At 50.7% G+C, this 12,803-nt stretch overlaps 1 protein-coding gene across 2 annotated transcripts in view; it reads left to right on the top strand.

Moving 5' to 3' along the window:
- The window catches only part of KCNAB1 (potassium voltage-gated channel subfamily A regulatory beta subunit 1), a 70,919-nt gene that overhangs the window by 38,937 nt on the left and 19,179 nt on the right, over positions 1-12,803 (top strand). For both annotated transcript variants that reach the window (XM_075031249.1, XM_075031250.1), the window contains exons 2-3: positions 5,786-5,829; positions 12,021-12,058. In XM_075031249.1, the coding sequence (XP_074887350.1) occupies positions 5,786-5,829; positions 12,021-12,058 (82 nt within the window). The remainder of the gene's footprint in view (positions 1-5,785; positions 5,830-12,020; positions 12,059-12,803) is intronic.

A 12,803-nucleotide genomic window follows, 5' to 3' on the forward strand; every position in this document is an offset into this window, starting at 1 on the left:
CACAGCAAAGTGGGTAACAAGCAAAATGCTTTTTTTTCCCCCCGGCTTTGGGGAACTGAAGGCTTTTTCAGCCCTGAGCATGTACGCAGGGCTGGATCCAGCCTGTGCTCACGGTGGCTGGTCTCCGCATCCCTGCATGGACTGGTCTCAGCCTGTGACCACCCGTCTCATTTAGCTGCTTGTAATTAACTTGGGCTTATTCAGCATCACAGCAGGTCCAGAACCAAAGTATCTTTTCTGAGTAGAATTTCTTCCATGTTTAAAAACTAAGCTTTGTGGTGGGGTTTTGGTTGTGGGGACCCATAACTACTGCCCAGGCAGAGGCTCTGCTCTTTGCTGTGGGCTGGGAAGAGGCACAAGCAGTTGAGCAAAGATTTTTCTAGGTCTCCGTGTGGCTGAAATAACCCTTCGCCTGGGGACCTGATGCCCGCTCAGCTGCGGTGCTGCCTGCCACACCACCAGGCAAAAAACCCAAGCTCTTCCCTGGCAAAATCCCTGCAACCCTGGGGACTGTGGCTCTGAGCCGGAGGATGATGAAGGCGGATGAGGAAGGAGCAGGCACAGGTATGGCGTATGCGCAGCTCTCTCCACTAGCAAAAGAAAACGAGAACTTGATTTTCTTGGTGAAGACCTGCTAAATGGCAGAAGGATTGGTAACAGGCCCCGTGGCTCTGCTGCCTGTTTGGGTCTCGCTGCTTGAGCCGCTCCTTTCCAGCGGGAAGGTGCCATTCCCTGCCGGCTGCGGGCTCCCGGCCCGGCGGGTGCTGGCCGAACGCCTCCTTCCCAGCCTTTTTCCTGCCGGGACCGTTAGCACATGCCGTCCCGTTGTTTGTGTTGCGTTGGCTGGCGTTTAGCAGCAGCCGATGGTCTACGCGGATGCTGCCGCGGATGCCGCCGCGGATGCCGGCGTCTCGGAGCGGCCGAACGCCACCAAGAACCGGCGCATCCTTGGGAGACGGATGTGCCCTCTGCTTGGAAAAAGCCTAGTCAAGGGAAATGTCGTCCCTCCCCGCGCGCTGTTTTGGTACCTCGGTGTATTTTTAACAACATCCCTGAGTCGCAAGCTGTGTTTTCAATGAATCAGGCGTTCATCTCCTGCGCTCGTTAACCCAGCGCAATCTGGCGAAGCCGCCGGTGCTGCGGGGATGGTTGCGTTGGCTCCAACTCCCGGCTGCGCAGGGAAAATGTCACCTTTGGTTTACGTTAGGAAAGAATTGCTATGTTAAACCAGTGTGCAAGATGGGCTCTCGGGGGCTTTGCATCCCCATGTCTTTTGCCATCCCCTGTTTGGTCCCTGTCACCGGGACGGGGCAATGATGCCACGGTATGCTCGCCTGCTCCCCGGAGAAGGAAACGGGGAAGATTTAAAGTTAAACTTAAAATACATCTTAGACTTACAAACAGCAGAAACAGTGTGGTGTGTCCCTTCGCAAAGTCAGTTAGCACCCTATGGTTTTTGATGTGTTGAGTGTGGCTATAAATGTCCTTTATTAAAGGATTCGGTGACCCGAGTGCTTTCAGTGAGGTTTGTGTGGCTCCTGCCCGATGTCCCCACCACAAAACCGCATCCTTTGTGCAGTGGAGGCTGTCCCCGCTCCCGTGCACCTTTCCCCATCCCATCCCCTTGGGAGCCTTCTCCAGCGCCCGGGCTCGCCTGCCTTTGGCTCTGCTCTGCCATAGCCAGGGCTTGGGCAGCGCTTCGGCACAGGGGTGTTCGGCTTCAGGCTTTGATTTGAAAAGAATTCAAGGTGAGGTGTTGAATAGCTTCAGGTCTTGGTCGTGGTGCAAGTTTGGGATAAAGAAAACAAAGCTGCTTTTGGGTAAAACTCTTGGTGCTTCTCTGCGCGCGGTGGGGTTGGGCAGTGATTTGTGGGGAACGGCGCAATTGCTCCGGTTCTGCAAAGTGCAAGGGAAGCTGAATGTCAGTGAGAGGAGAATCGAGATAGCTGTGCTAATGAAAAAAAAAAAAAAAAGTATGTGTAAAAGAGCTCATTTTTAATCAGCTGCTTCTAGGTTAGGCAAAGCAATCCTGAGAGACCTGAGGCTCCTGCAACATCCTTTTAAATGGCTACTTCATCGCTCAGTAGCGCTGCCTTCCAATTTGAAAAGAGCTTTTTTTTTTTCCTTTCCCCTCCTGAAAGAGTGATTAAACAGCATCTGCATAAACCCCCAGGAGCAGTGGTGGTGCCAGGTATCTGGGAGGCAGACTGGGCTGCCTGCTCTGGGCAGGCAAGGTCAGGGCTCGGAGATGGAACGGCACGCTCAGGACTTCGTTTAGTGGCAGCGAACAGCACCGCTGGCGCTGGCTGCCACGCGAGTGGGATGTCGGGTACCACCGCTGCGGATGCCGGTGGCTGTCCGGGGGGGACCCCCATCTCCTCCCCGCCTGGCAGTAGCAAGTGCCGAATACAGACAGACAACTGGGACCGTAACGCCGATGCGCTGACCGACGATTCTAACAAAACCACGCGTGAAGGCACCGTCTTCCCCTTTCCTCCTGGAGCCAAGAGCTGCTGGTGGGACGTGGGTTTTTCCCAGCCACCGTGTCCCGTGCGGCGAACCCCTGGGTGCGTGCAGAGACCCTCGCTGGATCCAGCCTGAGCGGGGCGGCGGGTGGGATGGCCTTGGGTTGTGGGGGCAACGGCCTCCCTACAGCACTGGCCGGGTGCTTCAGCATCCCCCAGGGAAAGCATGCGAGAGTCGGCAGTAGCCGAGTGCCAATTCATGCAATTATTTTGTACAAAAAGACCGTTTCTGGCCTTGAAAACATTGCTGAGAGCTTCCACTACCAGCCCAGAAAACCCCAAGCTGTCCATCGCTGCTCAGGAGGGCAACGGCAGAAACTCCCCCCGCTTTCCCAGCTGATCTCCCCCATCCCGTGCCGTCCCTCCGGAGCCCTGCAAGTGGGAAGCTTCCCTCTGGAAGTGAACGGCAGCCGTCCAGCAGTGCTCTGCCCCGGTACCCGTGGGCACGGATGCTCCCGCAGGTTTTCCCGGGGAAGGATGCTCAGCCTGTGCACGGCCAGAGCAGCTGATGCCGACTGCGCGTCTCTGGGCTTCATCGCATTTGGGATTTACTCACCTTGCCATCCCAATCGCCATCCCAGCAGCCGTCCTCGGCGGTTTGCATGGGATGCTGCCGGTTCAGCTCTGGGGGCTGAGCTGGTTAATCGTCTCAGATTTGGGAATCGGAGCAAGGGAAGCACAAAGGGCTTTTACTGTCTGGTTACTTAGAAACCGGCCATTGATTTTACTTGGCAATTTTGCAGCTTCTGGGCATGTGTGTCCATATATATGTGTGTGTGTAATATATCTACACATACACCTAGAAGCTGCAAAACAGATGTGAATGTATACACATATATATTTTTGCTTGGTGGTTTTGGTGGTTTTTTTGTTGTAGTTTTGTTTTTTAGGGGGGTAGAAGAGAACTAGGTCTCAAGAACTGTTGCTCTTTCAGACAAATTACTGCTCTGCTGTAGGACCAGTAATCAAACCAGTGGCTGTGTGCTTTTAAGCAGCACGAGGTCCGCACTGGGAGGTGAGCCATCCTGAGCCGGCCAGGTTTTTTAGCTGGTTTTGTGACTCGGTGCGTCGGTGTGGCCGCTATGCTTTCAGGCTGCCCGCCCGTTAATTAGAGCATGCAGTTGAGTGAAGTGCTCGCAGGCAAACGGAGGGCTGGGAGCCACGGGAGTAGCTGGGCGCTGTGACCTGGCGATGCTCTCCAGGCTGGACCGCGGGTCCAGGTGACCTCCTCCCGAGCAGCTTCTGGGCTCGTTTTGCAAGAGGGATCTTGCGCTGCAAAGGCTTGTTCTTTTTACCGTCGGCTCTTGACTGTAGACATAAAATTTTCCAAGTGCCTAGGTCACATGTAAGCTAAGTAAATGGCAAAGGCAGCTTTGGAAATTCAAACACAATATTTCTGTCCGGATTCATTAGCGGACCAGACTCTGCAAAGAGCTGGTTATCACTTCCCAGAGCAAAGCCTGGTTCCCGTGTGTGTGCACTTTACTCCCCAGGTCCTCGGTGTGCAGAGGGACGAGACCTGATGTGGTTTTGTGGCACGGGGGGGACAGGGGACCCGCGGGGAAGGAGAACAGGACAGCCAGGCGTACCTGGGCTGAGCCCCTGCGGCAGACCCCGCTGCTGGGGGAGCAGTGTACCCTGTAAATGCATGCAAACACCACAGGGTTTCACTCACGCTCTGTGTTGATGTGTATATACGTATGCGTTTGTATATGCATATATATAAAGGGTATGTATATGCATATATATATATAAAGGGTATATGCGTGTATATATATTTATATCTATGTAGAGAGAGGGGTACAGCTCCGTGGCCAAGCTGTGCCCTCGCAGCCATGTGCCTGTGCAAAGACAGAGCCGTGATTTGAAAGGCAAAGAACAGCTCGGTGAGAAATAGGACTTAAAAAAGCTCTTCTACAAAATAAGCGTAAACTGTTTGGAAATGCAGGGTAGCACTTGACTTCTCCAAAGAGCAGTATGCAGCGGGTGGGCTGTCTCCAGAAGTAACATGGAAATCCCAATCCCATCAGCCTGCGCTCCTCTTTCGTGCCAGAAGTGTTGCAGCTAGCTCTGGAGCACTCAGGCAGCTGCTGGAGATTTGCCTTTGAACTTTTTAAGGGTTATGCTTTGTGCTGGTGAGCAGGGGAGGACTGGCATCGTTTGCGCTATTCTGTGCATTGATGGGTTTCGTTATGCAGGGGTCCAGCTGTGCTTTCACTCAAAAAAAATAATAAAAAAGAAAAAAAAAAATAGAAAAGGGAAAAAAAAAAAAAATCAGGTCAGTGCCTGCCCTGACCGTGCTGTGAGCCCGGGGGGCCTGTGGTCCTGGAAATGCAGTTCCAGCTTTTCAAATAGCTACTTGAGGACAAATTCCTGTCTCTCCCAAAATTTTAATTTCCTTTCGGCAGCGCTAAATTTTGGGTACAGCAGTGGTGTAAGGGGGCCCTGGGGAGGGATGGGAGGGCTGCCTACTGGAGTCGGGCTGGCTCTCCTGACCTCCTGCTCTCCCACATGGGAAATCATGCCATGTGAGTGATTACCTGAAATGGCCACAAAATCAAGCGTGTAAAAAGAGAAAGAGCTGAAAGATCTGAAAGAGCAGGGCACGACCTGCGCTAGTGTCAGGTGTTTTGTTCAACCCCTTTCACCATGAGTGAGCAGGGCTTTTTTTTTTTTTTTTCTTTAAATAATTCATCAGGAGCAGCAAAAAGTGCAGTGATTGTTTGCGGCACTCTGCAGTGGAAGGTAGATAGATGGTCCCCAAATTATACCTTAACCTGGCAAAAAAATTGCACAGATCCAGCTGTAATGTAAAGGTTAAAGCAGGAGGGTATAATTAAAAGGATATTTTGTACTGCAGCGATAGGTTTAAGTTAGGGTAGGGGTTTAATGTATGGCACGTTTCCTGGCCTCAGGGCTAATTATCTTGTCTCCAGCCTGGCTCTGGGAGGTGGGGAGAAGGGTAATAGCTTTATCTTGCTGATGTTGAAAAGCAGCTGGCGTTATCCCAGCCCCATAAGCGCTCAGAGCTTCTCCTACAGCCTGGTGAGGCAAAGGATGATGGCAGGACATGCACCCTTCTCCAAACCGGGCAGCCGGTATCCCAGCAGAGGGAGAGTCTGCCCTTTTTTGGAGGAAAACAGGTGATTTGGACAAAAGCAGGGACTTGTCTTCTCCAGCCGCTGGTTTTCCATGGGCTTAAGTTGTGTGTCCCTTGAGGGCTTAAAGATATTTTTCTAATTATTTTCTTTTCCTTCTAGGAACCTTGGAAAATCCGGACTGAGAGTCTCGTGCCTCGGGCTGGGTGAGTAAATGCTGCGGCCGCTGCAGTTCCTGCAGCTGCCCGTAGCTCTGGGGTAGCGGTAGCTGCTCCGGTATTTTGGTTAAAAAAGTGTGTTCTCAGAGCCCCAGCCCGCGCTCAGTCTTGCAGATGGCTCGTGGCAGAAGCCCTTACGTGTGTTAATAACTGCTGTGTGCATCAGCCGAGGCGCTTGCCCACGGCGTGAGGAGATGCTTTTCCACCCTTAGCGCTCGAGCAGAACCGTACGAGGGTTTACGGCATAAAATCCTTCTAATACGACCCGGTCCCCGGGAGGGACAGCCCGCAGAGACCACATCTGGGATGTCTGAGAGTGCCCCCAAGAGCGTTAAGTGTCGGAGCTCCTGACTTGGGGGATGGCAATCTGCCTGGGCTGTGGGCAGATTTTTATTTTATCCAGTGTGTGTACCTTATTTCTGCTCCATACTGACTTGAAAACTAAAGAATAGTTTATCAATATTTTACCTTATCAATATTTTATCAAAAAGAGCCTCTATAAGCACTGCGGCACATAGGTGCCGGCCCTGCAGGCTGTAGCGCGGTGCCTTCAGCTGCCGGGTAAGAGCGTGTGCGATGGACTGGACATCTCCTGATGGCTCTACTCATGCGAGTAATTCCTTTGATGGCCGTTGAACCACTCATGTGAAGAATGCTTAAAAGTACATGTATACGTGTATATATATATATAAAAAAAACCAACCCACCCAAATGCTGTAGAAAGGAGGAGGCTGTTTTTCTCGCTGCGAGCACCGTCCCGTGGGGCAAGGCTGGGGCATCAGGAGCGTGAAGGCTCCGGGGATGCGCAGAGCCCCCCCAGGGATGGGTGTTCAGCTCTGCTGGGGCCCCTCCAGCCCTGTATTAAAGGGGGTTTCTTTTTGCCCCGGGGGTCAGAGGTGCTGGCACGTTTTTAGGAAAGCGTTTGGGTGTGCTGGGCTCCCGTGCCGCTGCCTCAGGGGCGAGCGGGTGAAGGCAGGAGCGGGCGAGGACCTGGGCTCTGCCTGCATTCGGTGCCCGCCGTGGCTACGGGCATCCCCTTCCAGCTCCCCGTTCCGTCTCAGCTGGTGCCGGTTGTGTTCACGGGGCAGGTGCCCGAGGGGTTAGCTCATTTTTTCCAGCACGCTTTGAGATTTGATTTTAAAATAGAGTGAAATGTGAAAGTCACCCTCTATCACAAGTCACACAAATAAGGCCTATTCTGCCAAGAAGAGCTCTTCTGGTTAAAATAGATCCAGGCTTTGAAAGGAGTTGTCGTCTTATCCGTGCAGAGGTTTTATTTATCATCCTTACAGTTTCACCAAGAGCTAATGTTGTGGTGGAGAAAAGCGATGGGAAGGAAGTAGCAGCAGGAAGAAACGTCTTGCAGAGCTTTTCTTTCCTTTCAGGCATGTGGAGCTGCAGCAACATCTAAATATATTGAGCCTTTGTGAGTGCAGCTGCACGGGATAAGTGGGGACTGAGGAGGGGGCGAGGGCAGGGCTGGGGGAGAGCTGCCGGGCATCGGTTTAGAGCCAGACACCAGCCTGTTCCAGCAGCAGCGAGCCCTACAACCCTTGCCGTGTCTGGAGGCACAGGGGAGAGGAGAACTGGAAAGCCCGAAATTCAGTTGCCACCTTCTCTTGAACATACAGGTATTTCTCCTGCAGCACAGCTCGTCCTCCCCTCCCAGCGCAGGTCCGTCAGGTGTCTGCTTTGGCTTACATCACTTTTTTAAATAGCTTCTCTTTCGCAGTTCCCAAAGAGATAAATGTGTTTCCTTAAACTCTGCAGCATGAAAATCTAATCTAAGGTTTACTAAAGTTTTTGAAGGCTCAGCAATCTTCCTTAAAAGCCTTCCAAAATCTCAGCAAGGTGGGAGTGTGCTTCATCCTGTAGCATGAAAAAGTAAGTCGAGAAAAATGTGAAGCGGGACAGAAATCAAAGGCAGGCAGCGCTGAGGCAACGCGCACCCTTTAATTACGTCCCGCTTCTCCCAGCTCACGCTCTCTAATTAATTCATTTGCTGGGTGCTGCCTGCAGTGCGAGAAGTGTTGAGTGAGGATACGAGGTCAGGCGTGTTAGCGGCATGTTTCACAGGGAAAAACCTTCGGGAAGGGTTGGTGCGATGGTGGCTGAGCATCGCTCCCGGCGGGCTGGGACCGCTCCGCCACCCTGAGCTCCCGCGGGACTCAGATCCCGCAGCATCCCGGTGGCTCCCAGCCAGGCTGGGATTTCACCTCCTCCTTTGAGCAAATTAAAGCCAGGCGAGGCTTTAGTTGAGGAATCTTAATAGTCTAACCCTGGGCAGGCTCACGGGCTGGCATGAGGTCCTTTCTGTGATGCTGGCTCGGAAACGCGGTTGTGATGCAGGGGGAAAAAAATAAGGTCACGTTTCTCTTGTAGTTAATTCAGAGCGAACTCTGCCTGTGGAGGCAGCCTGTTGATTTTTCGAAAATGTTGAGACAGCCTCCAACAAGGTGATTAGCCCTGACTCCAAGGAAACGAGCGGCAGGACGAAACCAGCCATCCCAAACCCCCAAATCCAATTCAATGTACAAAAGCGCAGAAGAAACCTTCCCAAACGAGCGGCTCCCGCAGCCACCGGCGGGATACCCTGCGCTCGCGAGCGGGTACAAACCCAGCCGTTTTGTGAGCAGAAGGGGGTCGGCTGCTGCCATCGCCCCTTGGTGCTTCGCTCTGGGGCGAAGCTTTTGCAAACCCGGCCCCAAATGTCAGCTGGCCCGGGACGGCAGCAAAGGGCCCCAGTTTGCGCTCGCGGCGTGCAGGGCTGAGCATTTGCTGGTTGCTCGAGTGCCAGACCAGACCCACGTGCCAGATCTCCATGTGGCGTCGTGCTCGCCAGCAGCAAGCCAGGGATAAAATTGTACTGGCAGGAGGCGAAGCTTTGGCTTCCAGCCAGGAATGCCTTTTTTTTTTTTTTTTTTTTTTTTCCCCTCTGCAAAGGTGACACATCTGCTGGCAATGACATTATCAAGTGGTGAATTTTGCATCAGCGAATAACCCACTAATAATCACACCTTGCTAGGCTCTGGTGTGCGATGGAAATGGAGCCAAATCCAGTTTTAGTACAGAAATTCCTCTGTTGAAGGTGAGGATATCCAGCTGGGAAATTGCTTTCCGATGCAAGGGAACGATGTGATGGGCAAGGGGCAGGAGAGGGAGGTCTACCTGCCACTGCCACGCTGAGTCGTGGGGGGGGTGCGTTTCTGAGCAGTGAATTGGGATAGGCAAGAGAAAGAGAGTGACTTGGTAAAGGGAAAAAGTAATGATTTAAAAAAATATCACTTTCTCTAGTATATTTTTCTTCCAAAATACTTTCGTTGGCTGAGGTTGTGAATCATCCTCAGTCGTTGTTTGAAATGCCAAGTGCACCTTGTGCTTTCTGGAGTGTTTGTTTTTTTTTTTTTAATTTTTATTTTTATTGGAGTTGAGCAGTGGGCGCTGTGCTGTGCCACAGCCCCCGCAGCTGCCCCGGCTGCTTTGGGTGCAGGTGCCACCCCCCCACACACACACCGACTGCCCGGGGGGGTCATGGAGGGGGGATTCCTGTGCTGCCTTCCCTGCTCCCGGATCTGGCTGGGACCGTACCAGAGCATCTCGCTTTCCCGAGCACCTCTGATGCTTTAGAGGTCACCTTGCCGAGCAAAAACTCACCTCCCTGCTTGCTTTTTGCAATTATCAAGGAAAAAAAAAACAAACCCAAAACCCCCAAGGATTCCCCACCCATGTGGTCCTGGTGATGCTCTTCAGGGTCCCAGGCCCCTCATCCCCCCCGCTGGGGTCTGGGAGCACGGCGGGGTGACCCAGGGCAGGTGTACCCACTATTGCATATATTTACTACTGACATTTAAAGAGATAAAGTGCTCGTTATTCTTACGTGAGCCATTGCCAGCTCTCAGGCTGCTCTTCATGTACCCAAACCCTGGAGCATTTTGCCCCTCCGTTACGGCACGGTTTGTGTCGTCAGGTCGTAGTCATGTAAATTTGAGAGAGGATGGGCGATCCACAGGGTGTATAAGTAATTCCTTTTCTTCTCACCTGTGCTGGGGACCTGTATGCATACTTAAGGAAAAAAAAAAATCACTTTGGGATAAACAGTCTCAACCCATTTTTCAGTAGGAATGCATTTTAATGTATTCCTATAAAAATAACACTTCTGAAGCTTTAACATGGAAATCAGGCTTCATTTGGATTTTTTTTTCATCTGCATAAAGAAGCTTAATGATAAACTGAAACGTATTTTCTCTTTTTATCTTAATTGTGCAGGACCTGAGCGTTTTACTCCAACAATAAGAGCAAATACCTTTCCTGAGGTCTATCACCAGTCAGGCGTAACAGGGGCAGCTCTGGGCTCGGTGGGTGCTGCTGTCGCTCGCCCGATTATTGCCCTCAGAGAGAGCGGAAGTAAATGCAAAATTAGTTAGAAATACATGCGGTCTTTGATCATTCTTTTTATTTTGGTAGCCTTAGCTGTGTTACGCCTTTCTGATCTGTGAAAACTTGGTTCTGCGGGAGATCAAGAGTTTCAGTTTAAATACACCATAAATACGCGTCTTTAAAAATAACTTTTTTTGTGCTCAGAGAAACCTATGTATAAAATAAATTCAGATTGACCTTTTCTGAGAGAAAGAGAGCAAGATCCTCCTAACGGAGCCGACTCTCCTTGTTTTGTTTCTAACCAGGGACTGATCAAAGCAGCTCGAGCGTTCGCAGCAGGCACGCTCCTTGCTTTCTGACTCCTGCTCAAGGTTCATCTTCCACGCTCGCTGTGAGCAATGAGCTAACCAATACATTTTTAATGAAGGTGTGGGAGCGCTTACGTATCTATTGCACCAGGCCCTTTGCAAGTGCCAGCAGGCAGGGAGCATTTAATTTTTTCGCCCTTAGCAGCATCGCAGCTCGACCCCTCCCTCCCCGGCAGTGCGGTCTCTCCTCCGTCTTGCCCAAATTGCACTGAATTTTCCAGCTTGGGGCCTGAAACCCTCTGCCCTCCTTATGGAGGGACAATATAGGGCAGGATTTTAAATTCCGGAGAGTTTTTGCGTGAGCCACGTGAGCTTCGATCCACCCATTCAATGAGTAACGCGTAGTTTTATACGTAGCTGGCGCGCAGGTCTTGAAAAGCGCGGGGAAAAGTTGTGCCGTAGATCAAAGTGACGTCGTGACAAGCTGGCAGAAGGCACAGGTAACGTCACAGCTGCCTCTCTGGTGTCTCAGCATCGCTTTCCATGGGGGGTTTGTAAGGTCAGAGAAGTAGGGCAGGAGCGACGTCTGCCAGGGTGAGTACGTGCCGTCTGAGCAGTGTCCCATATGGGGCCTGGCGCTTCCCAGGCTCACGGCCCTCTCTTGCCTCCAGGGGCTTAGGAAATATGTATTCCTAATATATATACACACACACATATAAAATATACATAGGAATTTATATTCCTATAGCTTAAGGAATATTAAATCCACACGCTGTTTCCACCACAGGATGTTCTTTTTTTTTTTTTTTTTTTTTTTCCCCGAAGCAGTGGTCATAAAGAACTAATGCCCTAAGTTTTTCCTAACAGTAGACCAGGGTCTGCAACCGAGTCTAAACTGCAGCTACTTTTTGAGCCAGCTAGCGAAAGCGCTGCTCATCGGCTGCGCTGGTGTCAGAGCTTGGCTTTACGGAAAAGGTCCTGGAGAAAAGTCACTTTGGGTTTTAAATACTTCATGTCAATAGAAATACTTTTTTTTTTCTTTTCTTTTTTTCTAATTTTGACTTGTATGGTGCTAAATGCTGAAGCACAAATTTAGGAAGAGTTTCATTCCCCAAATGACATGTTTCAGCAGCATCGTAAATTTTTTCCAATTTGTCAAATTGAAGCTTTGGAAAATGAAATCAGTTTTGCAAAGAGCTTCACATTTCGATAAAACTGTGTATTTTGGCAGCACAGCATCCTACCGGCGCTTCCCTGAGCAGGTTCATGGGCCAGCCCTGGGTCCGCACTCCCGTCCCCGCTGTCGTCCCCCCCCGGGAGAGGGGTCTCCGGTGCCTGCCCAGCTGCAGGAGCTCTCGCTCGAGGACACAGCAGCCTCTGAGCCAGTTAACCCCATTTTAAACCTGTTTAATCCCAAGGAGCCTGAATTTTGGTAGCGCGAAATTTTTGTTGGCAAAAAGCTCTCGTAGTAACAGCTTATTTTGTTCTTTCTAGGGACATGGGTCACTTTTGGAGGTCAAATCTCAGATGAGGTAAGTAATGCTTGGTGTAAGTGTAATGCAATGAAGTAAAAACCAATATGAGATATTTTTAAATGAAACCATGGCTACCGAAATCAGAGCCCGTGTCTGTTCGAGGCAATGGCAGAGAGTTACTATGCAAAGCAATACAAAGCTTGCGCTGCTTCTACAAAAAACCCTTAATGAATCTAACATTTCCAGATATCAACTTTAATAAAAACCCCACCTATCCCTTAAATCGATCTTCTTTTCCATGCTGTTTGGAGCGATATTTCCTCCTTACCATTGGTAGCGGCACTGTTCCTGGAGCAGAAATTGGAAACTATTTTTGCATCATGTATGTAACCAGCAACAGTCATAAATACAGGCAGGGGCTCGGCTTACAAGGAGCTGCCTGATGATTTATTTTTTACATAATAAGATGAAACAAATGAAAATGAACTTGGGTTTTTCCTACGCACTCTTGCCTGTACCAGATGGCTTTTAATCTCAGTTAATAATCCTCCCGAGTGCTGGGTAGCACGTGGGTTTCCCTCCGTCTCAGGTACGCTGCAGATCCATCAAAAGGAGATGCAACCTCCCGGCTGCCTTCCCTCTAGTACATGAGACAAAGCCCAAAATAACTTTGGCAGAAGGAAAACAGCTCAGGAGTCTGAACTCAAAGGTTTTTTGCTTTTTAAGTCACTTGATCTTTGGTGGTATTTCTTCTGCTGACGATGGATCGCTGAGTTCCTTCCTGTTCCTTGGCGTTGCAGGC

Source organism: Buteo buteo, chromosome 7 (assembly GCF_964188355.1).
Source record: "Buteo buteo chromosome 7, bButBut1.hap1.1, whole genome shotgun sequence".
Classification (NCBI taxonomy): domain Eukaryota; kingdom Metazoa; phylum Chordata; class Aves; order Accipitriformes; family Accipitridae; genus Buteo; species Buteo buteo.